The following is a 12,313-nucleotide window of genomic DNA, read 5'->3' as shown; positions in this document are numbered from 1 at the left end:
CCAGATGGCAGACAGACAAAGCGGACTGGGAACAGTTTCACAACACTACTAGTTTAAGTTGGATTGACATATGTAGGTTAAACATAGATGAAGCTGTGCAGTACTTCACAGCTTTTCTGACTGACGCAGCAGCCAAGTGCATACTGCAAACATCTGGTAGGCCTGGCAAGCGACGCGTCCCATGGTGGAACACTGAGTGTCAGAATGCGCAAAAGGAGCAGAACAAGGCATGGAGGTTGCTTCGGAATTCACCGACTGCCGAAAATCTTGACAGCTTTAAGAAAATAAAGTCTCAAGGCAGGAGAATGCGTCGGCAGGCCAGAAGAGAAAGCTGGCACAAGTTTTTATCAGGGATAAATTCATATACACAAGAGGCTAAAGTCTGAAACATGGTTGGCAGGGTAGCAGGAAGACAAGTACACTCACTCTCACTCGTAAACACACAGGGTGACAGCCTGGTAGATCAGGCGAACTTCCTCGGTACACACTACGAGCAGGTGTCTAGCTCGTCACACTATACTGAAGCTTTCCAAGGATACAAAGCAAGGATAGAAAAGCAGAAACTAGAATACAAGTGCACAAAATATGAGGCGTACAATGAACCTTTCAACTTAGCTGAGCTACAAACATCACTAAACTCCTGCAGTAGTTCTGCCCCAGGCTATAACCGTATCAGGTATGAAATGTTGAAAAACCTGCTGCTAAAAACGCGAAAAACTTTACTCTCTCTATACAATGCTATCTGGCTTTCTGGTATCATCCATACTTCCTGGAAAGAGGTTATTGTTATCCCTATTTTGAAACGGCAAGGACCCTTCCGCAGTTTCGAGTTGTAAGCCCATTGCACTTACAAGCTGCCTTTGTAAACTTTTTGAAAAGATGATAAACCGCCGACTTTTACATTTCCTTGAAACACACAATCTGCTCGACCGATTCCAGTGTGGGTTTAGAGAGGGTAGATCCACTACCGACTATCTGGTGCGCATTGAGGGAAAGATCCAAAACGCTTTCGTCCACAAACAATACTTCCTCTCAGTGTTTCTCGATATCGAGAAGGCATACGACACAACATGGCGTTTTGGCATATTAAGAGACTTGTCTCACCTGGGTGCGCGCGGTAGAATTCTTTCCATAATCGAGAGTTACTTGTCCAATCGGACATTCCGTGTCCGTGTGGGCAGTGCTCTCCCAAACATTTGTCCAAAAAACGAGAGTACCGCAAGGTGGTGTACTTAGTTGTACACTTTTTATTTATCAAAATGAATTCTTTGCACCTGTCCATCCCTCGCATTATGTTCTATTGTACATATGTCGATGACGTCCAGGTTGGCTTTAAGTCATGCAACCTGGCAATGTGTGAGCGGCAGGCTCAGTTAGGTTTAAACAAGGTCTCGAAATGGGCAGAGGAAAATGGATTCCGACTGAACCCACAAAAAAGCATGTGTCTTGTTCTCGAGAAAGAGAGGCATGCACTCAGAACCTGACATTTGACTGAACGGCCAACGTCTGTCTGTTAAGGCGGAGCATAAATTTTTAGGCTTAATCTTGGACAACAAGTTGACCTTCGTACCGCACATCAAGTATTTAAAAACAAAATGTGTAAAAGCCATGAATGTTCTAAAAGTGTTGTCACGTTCTATGTGGGGTAGTGACAGGCAATGTCTCATGAATTTGTATAGAAGCCTCATTCGCACCCACTTAGATTATGGGGCCGTTGTTTAGTATCAGTCTGCGACTCAAAGTGCTTTGAAGATGCTGGACCCCGTGCACCGTTTGGGAATTCGCCTCTCTACGTGTGCTTTCCGCACTAGCCCCGTTAGAAAGCCTTTACGTTGAGTCAAATGAGTGGTCTGCAGAAAACTTACATATCCTTTGTATATTTCCTTTAGGTGAAAGCAGACAAAAAGCACCCCTCATACTCCACTATTAATGATTTGTCGAGCTCCATTCTGTTTCAAAACGGGCCTTCGATGAAACAGCCCTACTCAGTTCACCTGAAGGGTCTTGCTGAGGAAACTGGTGTGTCATTTGAACACAGTTTATTGGCTCCTGTAGCATACCCGGCACCGTGGCAGTGACAGACTATAGAATGTGATGTGTCTTCCCTAGAAATTAAAAAACACGTGCCCATTGCCCATATCCGAACATACTTCCTGGAACTTCACGAATACACACGTCCTGTGTTCTTTACAGATGCCTCTAAGTCCAATTCCTCTTGTGTCCTATTCTGCTGTCGGCCCATCCTTTTCGGATGCTGGCCCTCTAAATCCAGAGACAAGTATCTTCAGGGTGAAAGCTTACGCGATACTTGTGGCCGCTAAACACATCAAACAACTACAACTACACAAAGCTGTAATTTATGCGGACTCCCTCAGTGTGGTAACGGCTCTGCACACTCTTAAAAAACAACAAAACCCTGTCCTCATCTCACTTTACTCCATTTTATGCTCACTCTACACACTCAAACAACATGTTGTAGTGTGCTGGGTGCCAGGGCACCGTGAGATCCAAGGCAACGTGATGGTGGATCAGCTTGCTGCATCCGTCCACGAAAGCACTGCCACTGCACCCATATCAATCCGGGCTCTTGATCTTAAGGGGGGACATGGGTCTTAGGGCTCTCTCATTTATTTTTGAACCAAATGTGGCAAACGTAGGCATGCTTACCTAGTTTGTTCTCCTGATTTTAAAAATGTAGTTATTTTTCTGTAGCTTCATTAGTTAATTGAATAATCAAGATAACAATTTCTATTGTTCTTACCACAATAGAAAAAATAACTACCTGTCAAAAAATTTATAAATGACATAGGGATTGACAGTAGAAAGCAAAAGACATACAACATAGGAAGCACTTTTTTGATTGGGTCATTATTTCTTACTTTACAGTACACTAAACTTCGTAGCTCTGAATGTGGCCATTGTGTGGTCACACAAAAGACTAATTTTAAAAAAACTTGCATCAAGAGAAATCGAAATCTGTTTTCTATGTTGTGTGCTCCAAACATATAGCTTCAGGCTGCAAAAAAAAAAATATTCTGCTTTCTGTAATAGTTTCCGATCTATTGCATAGGAAGCACTTTTTTGATTGGGTCATTATTTTTTACTTTACAGTACACTAAACTTCACAGCTCTGAATGTGACCATTGTGTGGTCACACAAAAAGACTAATTTTAAAAAACTTGCATCAAGAGAAATCGAAATCTGTTCCCTATGTTGTGTACTACAAACATATAGCTTCAGGCTGCAAAAAATATACTGCTATTTGTAATAGTTTCCGATATATTGCAGTAATTTTCATGCAGGGTGTACAAAATTGCCATTTTGAGAAAATTAAGAAAACAAAGTCTAACATTTTTAACTGTAAAAATGTATGTACTTAGAATTACATAGCCATTGTTATATATATGAATGCTAGAAAGCCTAAGGAGTGCAACCCTGCAAGCTGATCAAAAATTGAACGAGTACTTTTCGAATTACAGCACAGTAAAGTTCATTGCATGTAACCAAATACAGAAACTATTATATTAAAATAAAAAACTGAAGCTGCCCATTAAAAATAGGCTCCCAGCATTGTTTTTTGTGCACATTTAACTACATTGTGCAAAAACAATTATAGCTCTAGCTGTCCTAGGTCCACTTTTATTGAACAAGCAAAAGAAACTGGTCAAAATCTGTGCTTCGAGAATAATGCTGTTAAAATTTTATTTCGCCGTTCCGAGAGAAAAATATCATGGCACACATGCTTTTAGTCTGTTAAGGGGAGATGCTACTCGAAAAAGGTTTTTTTTTATTTCATAACCCAGCTCCTTGAAATTTTAGGTGTTAGTAAAGCTTGCAGTGCTGATTTCATAACTGCAATTATTTGTTTGATAGCTATAGTAGTTCTGGAGTTACTACAACTTTGATATCAAAATATAGTGTTTTTTGTGCACATAATAAAGCTTACTAAAAATTTTCACACAGAATTGCAAAATGGCTCATTCTGCTGCACTTGAGCAGTACAATACAGAAAAGTACCTCAAACAGAAAATTTATTTGCTACATTAAAAAAAAAATTAAAAGTACTAAATGCATATTTTACATCTCTCTATCAGTGTATCAAGTTGTGTAACAAAAAATCTGTGATGTATAATGCAACCTAAAGTAGATACTTGTATTCTAGAGTGGCTGATTAAGCTCTGTGCAAAATTTCATCAAGATAGGACTATTTTATGCCTAAAAAAGATTGTGCACAAGATGAGAGAATTACCTCAAAATGGAAATCGAGAAAAATGCATTTGAAAGTTGTAAATATGTTTACTCATGATTACACAGTGCGATTTGCACAAAACTTGGTGATATCATAGAAGGGACACAGCTAGAGCACCTAAAATTGTCCTGCTCCATATGTGGATCCTTCTCGCCGCTTGAGAAGGGAGTCATCAAGGCGCGCTTTCTTTGCCACGTTCCGCCGATGGGCCCTTGCCTCGGCTGTTTCACACGCAGACATTCTTTCGATTCTCCTCTGGTCGCGGGATCGGCCCAGGGTGATCAGTTGATCTGGTGGGACTACACCAAGCTCCTCTAGCACGTGTTCAAAGCTTGAATGTCCTTTATTGAACCACAACACGGCCATAGCAGCTGCAGTTTCCACTGTTGTCCGGGAGGCAAACTTAGTCTTCGGACACAACAACCAGATTTTGCTGTTCAAAGATTCTGCAGCGTTTTGGGTCTTCCCTTGGATACAACGCACCAGCAACTTTTCATCTGTGAGCCGCTTGTAAATGGGAAGCACAGCCAATCCTTGAGCCTTGGTCAAGATTGGTGTGTGGTCGGGTGGGGCCTCCCCAAGCGCTTCAGCTCGCCTATGCTTGCACCAGGAAGTCGCTCCTTCTGGACAGTATCGGTGGCTGCCTGCTGTGTTGCTCGATGATGAATGGAAATATGAGGCCCAGATGGCACGATGCATTTTCAGAATATCACCTCTGTTGTTTGTGATTGCAATACGGTAATAGTTCTGCAGCTTCTGAATTGTGCCATCTGTCAGCTTTTCCCCTCGTGGAAGTCTTGTTGGCAGTTTCCGAAGTGCAGTGCCTAGACGCTTGGCCACATGGTTTGTGCACTCCTCCTTGTCCACAACAGCTTCACCATATACCTTGGCCTCAGCGACAGCGGTATAAGCTTTGCTGTCCCCATCACTGAGGAACTTGGTGAAGCGCAATGGTGTTGTGTATGAGGATGTCCTGCCCCATATGCGCAAAGCTGCCTCAGTCTCCATGGCATGAGAGGAGCACTCTGTATTTTTTTCGCAGACAGGTGTGTGGAATGCTTGCCATATTTCTTCCTCATCACCCAAGTCCTGGTGCCGGCTACAGGCAAGGCAGTAATTCGATAGCACTTCAAAATCTAGGCACAAACCAGTGTCCACAGACACAGCAGTGCCGATGCCATTGTGGCTCTTGTGCCCTCTTTTTTGCCATGTGCCATCATACATGACAGCAACATCAGCCCCATCCACTTTCTCTTTAGTTATCATCCGCGCTTTCGCCAGGTTTTCTTGCACAGCTTTGGTAGCTGCAGCATGAACTTTTTTGCCGATTGCAATAAAAGTCTTATGATGCATAGGTATTGGCAGTCCAAGAATAGCGCAAAAACGCGACAGCTGTTCATGCCCAATGCCTATTGCACGCGCAGCCACAACTACCTTCACATTGACAGCGAAGCTGTCGCGCGAGCTGCCGCTTCGGTAGCTCCAGTCATCACCGGCATCGGTGGGCTGTCTTTCCGGCAGAACACGCCGCGAACTATGCGCGGCAGAAACCACTGACTCAGGACACTCACTGTTATCACAGTGCAGCTCGAGGAACGAAGAGAGGCCCTTACGTTTACTTGCGGTGTCGCGAACGACGAGTCCAGCGGTGTGGCATGTTGGACAAACAGCACGGCTTACCATCGATGTCAGTGCGCCGATGTCACAAAATACTCCGCTCACAGAGCCACAAACACTCTTCGTTCTTTCGCTTTCGAACTGTTCAATCTTTTTTTCTGATGCGCTGATGAACTTGATCGCGGCGTCGATTTCGTCAAAGTTCCCGCAAGCCGCCGTATCCCCGCTGCCTTGATTAGGCCTAGTGGCCCGCGGCTCGCATTCTTCTACCGCTGCTTTGCGCTTCGGTTTACGTCGACGCCCTTGGTACTTGTTCTTGCTTGCAAACTTTCGTGCTCGGAAGTCTCGCTTCTTCGAGTTATCCATGGTGAACTCGGAAAAACATAGAAACGCACGGCAAGTGCCGATCGTCGCAAGCGCTCAGCGAGCGAGGCCGATCAGATGTAGCCAATGGCGGCCTCGGTAGCGTACCATGTGACCGGTAGAGATGCGCGAAGCGGCTGCAGCTTGGCTGCAAACCGACTTGGAAACGACTGTTTTGTGAAATTCCTCACTAAAATACGAAACTAGGGGGACGCCTGTACACTAGAAGGAGCCTTGATCTACACCACCGAACAAACCCCGATGGCGGACGTCATCGTGTTGCCGAGTGGCGGATTTTCAAAAATAGCCGTCGGATGCGTGAATTCGCGACTTCGGCAGCTACCTTCACTAGCGCAGATCGACTTTTTACCACTTTCTCGTTTGAATTCAGCTATGACCTTTGGGGAAATGATAGTTGAATGATCAAAAGTGATTTTAGCAGCAATATCTCAAAAGTGGAAATTTTCGCAAAAAACGCGATTTTTCGACCCGCATCTCCCCTTAATATGCACTGGGAATGGGATTGTTTGCAGGAGCGTGTCGTTTCTTCTAGTCCTGTAGCAAGTTGCCGTGTGCTTCTCTGCCACGAGGCTGCTTATCAGTTCGGTGACTGTACTGACGGCAATGTGCGACAAATGTGTGTGCGTCTTCCGCGATCCGTCGAATAACACGACGATGTTTTCCAGCTTGTCCAGAATGAGTTACTTCTAATTGTCGCAAACCAAAGTAGCTCCCTCGCTCATCAATTTCAAGCAATCTACCTGTTGCCAGTAGCCTCCATCGCGGGGGCGGCGAGCATGTTCACTGTCAACGGATTGACTTTCTGTTGTTCGGCGACGTGCGGCATACTCCACTCTGACGACCCGTCGCGCAGTTTAAGGTCCTTTCGTCAGGCGGGGGGGGAACCGCGGCATAGGCGCGTTTAGCGATAAGACTGCGCTTCCATTCTGTCACTACAAAGATTGGTATCTCTTGTAGCTTCACTTCTGCTTTTTACTTGCCGTCCTCTAACTGATGCTGCAAAACACAGCCGTTCTCAGTAACGTTGTTGGCAACCAACGGGCTCGTAGGTGAGTTAAGCCTACACTGGTTACTCAGCGACCGCCGTTGACCGCGTCGAGTTCGTTATCCTCGTTGTCCTGAGCCATAACGGGGCTCTTTCTGGAGTTCACAGCGAATGAACGACCACCACACCCACTTCACAAATTACTGTAGCATGGAACTTCTTTACTGCCACAGGCAGTCATTAGCACTATGACAAAATGGCGCATGTCCGTGCACGTCACAATGGTGAAGCAGACGCCGGAAGCACCCCTTGGCCAATCGGATGCCTAGGTTTTGTCACGTGCCTCAAGCAGCCAATTGAATCGCGTGCTAGTGCTTCTCGATGACGCGTTTTTGCTAAAAAACCAATGAGCAAGGCGAGCCAGCGGTGGCGGAAAATTGAAGATGAAGAACGACCCTTCCAAACGAGACCAAGATGAACACGATAGCTTGTGTGTAACGGCAACAGTTTGGCGCGGAAAAAGCGCGATTTTAGCGTCAATTTGCGCTCACATTCATCTCACAGGGATGTTATAAATTGATTTTGCGCCAGAAATAATGACGTGAGAAGCTAGAAACTTCTCAGATAGGTGAAAAAATAGGTACAGATTCCGAAAATGTCAGCTTCAAAAAGTAGATTTTTTTGTGATTTTTGGCCTTCTAAGACCCATGTCCCCTCTTAAGAGATGTACGTTTCTACCATGTCATATACCCAGGCATAGCGTAGTGCCACCTCTCAAGAGAAGTTGCTGCTGCAGTGGCTACATTGAAAAGTGCTTGCCTCACAGCCCTTGGACACAAGGGTGCTGATAAGGCACTTGTGCTAGTGCCAAATATTTTTACACATGTTTTTATTATGAAAACTTTTTGTTTTGGCCCATTTTTACTTTACATATCGCGCCGCTGTCATGATTTTGATACGTATGTTTTTACCCGTGTTATCACGAGGAATTTTAAGGCCCCTATATAGCCACGCAACATATTATTGTCCACATCTCTAGTCATTGAAATGGTGCTCTTTGGCCATCAATTGGCCCTTGTGCCATAAAGTGCCACACATCATCATCAACCATCCAGAATATAATCCAGAATGTGTTATCTGATTATGGTGCCAGTGAAAAGATTAGGGGCTTCTAGCTTGGACACATACTTTTTAGTGTTACCAGAATATCATGTTTCTAGTAGCCTTATGCGGAGTACTCTTTTGCAGGAAGTTTGCACGCTGTACCTGGCTGTCAAATACAGTGGAGATGAAATGAGCTCGATGAATTTGCTGGGCTTAATCATCTGCCTTTTGGGCATTGCACTACACATTGTTGTTAAGTCACTCAACACTAATGGTAAGACTTCAACATATTTTTTTGTTTGTTCTCTTCGTGGCTGGCTTATTGAGGCCTGTTTGGGCAACTGTTATACCTGCTGTTGCACTTTTCCTCAGTCTTTCAAATGTGTATGCTGTTTGTGTGTTATGTGGCCTTGCATATTGCTTAGGTTGCTCTTCATTAATTTACTCTCTTAACTACACATGACTCTTTCTGTGCACCAAGACTAAAGAAGTGATGCAGCAAACACACCCTCCACTCCAAACAGCTCTATATACGAAATTTGCTGGTGATGCTATTTTTCGTGCTGTGCCGTGTAGTCGCATTTGTTCACGTGCAGGGACATAGATAAAGTGCACATTGGCAGGAGCATGCTGCCTTGTCTTCTCTCTTTTTTTTGTATGTTTGTGTGTCATCATAACATTAGTTACTGTGCCTCTTTTGCTGCAAGGAAACCATAAGGACATGCAAACTCAATTGGCATAACTGTCATAAGATGTCATTTCCTTTTCTGGCCTAATGAGAGCTGCAATCTGTGCAGTTGTATGCTTCTTAAGTTGCTTGTTGTGCTTCCAGGGAAATAACACTGCATGTACTCTCTCACTTGGCTTAGCTGCACCCTTGTAGGCAATGACTTGCCATGCTATTTCAGGGCTGGGGCTTGATTCCATCATGCGAGTCACGTGCATGCTTCTTCCTGGATCGCTTCTTCTGCTTTTAACATGCAGAAAGGTACGTGATGCCTGACACTGCTCTGTTAGCTTGCTGCCTGCTCTTTTCAGTGTCTTCTTATCGTGTAGTAGGTCTTAATTAGTGTTAATGGTAGAAAAATGTCGACAAACTTTCGTGTGGCGAGTGTGGCAAAGGGACAGAGACAAAGATAGTCTACGTGTAGTTCGGCTAACATATGTATTTTTATGCTGTTGAAAGTGATTCCTGTGCAGATTTTACCTTTTGCTTAACACAGGCTATCATTTATGCACTTGAGATCTCGGTGCATAGTAAGAAGCCCAAGATAATCAAGGTATCACTACATCACCCTTAAGCTATTGTGTAGCTTGGGGGCATTCAGTATCACTTTTAATTAGAGCATTTAAGAAAAATGAAGATGAAAGAGGTATAGATGCTACACAAGCATTGGGCTGTGTTCATGGCTTCATTTGTATTCATTTTTAATGTGCTGGTGGTATACAAAAATGAACCAGTATCAACTTGCCCAGATTTCGATCCAACTCGCTATCAATTAACAGTTCATGAAAATCATGAAAACTACACTAGAGAAAGCTGACCTTTCATAGTTGTGCAGGTTATCTGCTAAGCGAATACACTGTTAGTTCTTAAATCCTTACCCTCTTACCCTCATCTTCATCAAAAGTATGGTTAATGAAGAAAAGTTATTAAACAGGTATGATTAGGAATACTATTATGTGAAATACTATTAGTTCATGCATCCTCGAGAAGCACCTGTTCTGTATCTTAGCTTGTTAGCTCAGTAGAGTTGAATATAACAATAATGTTGCTGCTTCATGTACACAACAGGTGCTGAAGAAGCAGCCGTAGCTATTGCCACTCTCACCGACGCCTGAAAAGAATGTATCACGATAATCATAGACTTGTGCGGTTTTTTAAAGATGATAGTCTTTCTTGGGGACCTTCGGCGGAAAAATTTTGGTCTGTCTGTACATTTGTTTGTTTGTCCGCCCTAACGATATCTCAAACGGCCAACCCCATCCGCAGCGCCCACCAATATTGCTCAAGGTTTAGCGTTATAGTTGTGCGATTGTCAATTAAAAAAGCAATTATTGCGCATATCTGAGGCGCCACAACAACGCGTCGATGTTTTCTATGTCTGCCTTTATACTAGAAGAGGCACACACAAGTAACTCTAAGGAATGTAGCATTTAATCGCGCTGTGCTGACAGTACAATGCGATGCTCAAAAACGTGTTTCCAACGCTTTGCTACAGCGTCACGGTGGTGGCACCTGCCCGTCGCTTTGCGTTCTATACCTTATCACCTTCGAGACAGGCGCACATCTTTCTCCGCGAGCTGCACGCCTTCGTTTTCGAAGATAATTGCCAGATGGCACTTGAATCTAACGTGCCTAGATGCGCTCGTTCACCTCCGCCACACGCTCGAGGCACTCTAAATTTTTTGCACAGAACATCAAATAAACGTTTTGTTCACTCTCTCCAGACGTAAGACTATCATCCTTCGACAACATCTACAGTGTAATATGTAGATTTGGGCCAATTTTTTTTTGTTGCTGTTGTCGTTATTGCTATTGTTGAGGAGGTGTAGCTTGTAGCAGGACAAGGGTCACAGAATTGACAAAGATGAGCACTTACTCCCATATGAAGGTTTTCTATAGGCTTTTTTAGGAGGCATTTTGTAACTACACTATTGGTAGGATTTTGTGAATAGCTATCCTCATTTTAAAGATCACTACCCTTGCCGAAACAACCACGACAGTGGGTACATTAGAACATAATGCTGTTTCTAAGAACTAGAGGGCCCGTGCCTTAGCTCAAGTACACTCTAAAGGGACAAGTCAAATAACAATTTACGCCAGAGTGAAAGCTCAATGTATGACATCTAAACCGACAATATTATCAACAACAGTGCCCTATTTACCGAGAAATTAAGGTAAATGCTCAAGAAGACAAGCCACTTTGGACATTTTCAAAATGATCCCAATGACATCAGACAGACCACCTACAATTAATCACTACTAATCGATCCAACTACACTAAATGAAGAACCTTCCATGTATCGAGAGACGCAATAAAATGCTAATTGTTCATTTTTGTTTGATTCATAGAAAAAAGAACCGCCGGGACGTTATTATGGGGAATGGTGATAGTGGTTCAAAAATTCAATTTTCGCGTGGTTACATGGGGCAAGTGGTGCTATCTAGTGGGGCGCAGTTGAAACAAAAATGTCTGCAATCTCGAAGCCAATGGCGGGAAATTGATCAATGGCCGTTGTTGCTGCTGTGGCTTCCGCTGCTTTCGGTCTGCTGCTACTAGTGCAGTAAAGCCAGGCAATGCTGTGCATGGCAACAGTGATGTGTGCTGGTCTGGTCGGTCCGCTTCTAGGGACGGGTAATTTGAAGTGGGCTAACCCGATGGGGACCTCTAAAATGTGACTATTTCAAAATAGGCCCTTCCTTGGCACAAAAGTAACACTACGAGGTTTCTGGACCGCCATTTTAACAATCAACACTGACTTAATAGTTGCCTTTAGTGTCCCTTTAATCGAGTTCCACAGCAATGCGACCATGAGAAGGACAGTTCTGAACCAGTCTTAAAGCAGTTTCGTGTCATACTCAAGCACCACAACTGCATGCCAGGAAATAACCCTTCTGCACAACCCCCTCATGCATGCCAAAGTGGTTTAGTGGAGGCAGCTACAGAAAAACAGATTTTGACACAAAAGTGTTTTATGCCGGGGTCCACCACAGCTCTGTAGTGTACTTCCATCCCAAATACGAGGTTGTAAAATATTTACTAACAGATTGCAAAGAAGAAAAAAACAAGAAGAAAAAGTTGCGCAGCGAGGGGTCGAATCAGCGACCTCGTGCTCCTCAGCGCGCGTCGCTAACCACTAAGCCAGAGAGCGACCCTCCTCCAACATGGTAATGGCGAGCCATTTATGTACACCATGTACCGCTGGCGATCCTCAGAGCTCGGCAACTTCAGTGTGTTTTCATTATCAGT

At 44.0% G+C, this 12,313-nt stretch overlaps 1 protein-coding gene across 4 annotated transcripts in view; it reads left to right on the top strand.

Annotated features, from left to right (window-relative positions):
* LOC119177046 (solute carrier family 35 member C2) overlaps positions 1-12,313 on the top strand; it is a 56,309-nt gene that overhangs the window by 29,931 nt on the left and 14,065 nt on the right. For 2 of the 4 annotated variants that reach the window (XM_037428409.2, XM_037428408.2), the window contains exons 7-8: positions 8,484-8,613; positions 9,248-9,327. In XM_037428409.2, coding sequence (XP_037284306.1) covers positions 8,484-8,613; positions 9,248-9,327 — 210 coding nt within the window. The remainder of the gene's footprint in view (positions 1-8,483; positions 8,614-9,247; positions 9,328-12,313) is intronic. The other 2 variants (XM_037428407.2, XM_037428406.2) reach the window with 1 other exon arrangement.

The sequence above is a fragment of the Rhipicephalus microplus genome, chromosome X, assembly GCF_043290135.1.
Source record: "Rhipicephalus microplus isolate Deutch F79 chromosome X, USDA_Rmic, whole genome shotgun sequence".
Lineage (NCBI taxonomy): Eukaryota > Metazoa > Arthropoda > Arachnida > Ixodida > Ixodidae > Rhipicephalus > Rhipicephalus microplus.
This window is presented reverse-complemented; position numbering and strand designations above follow the sequence as displayed.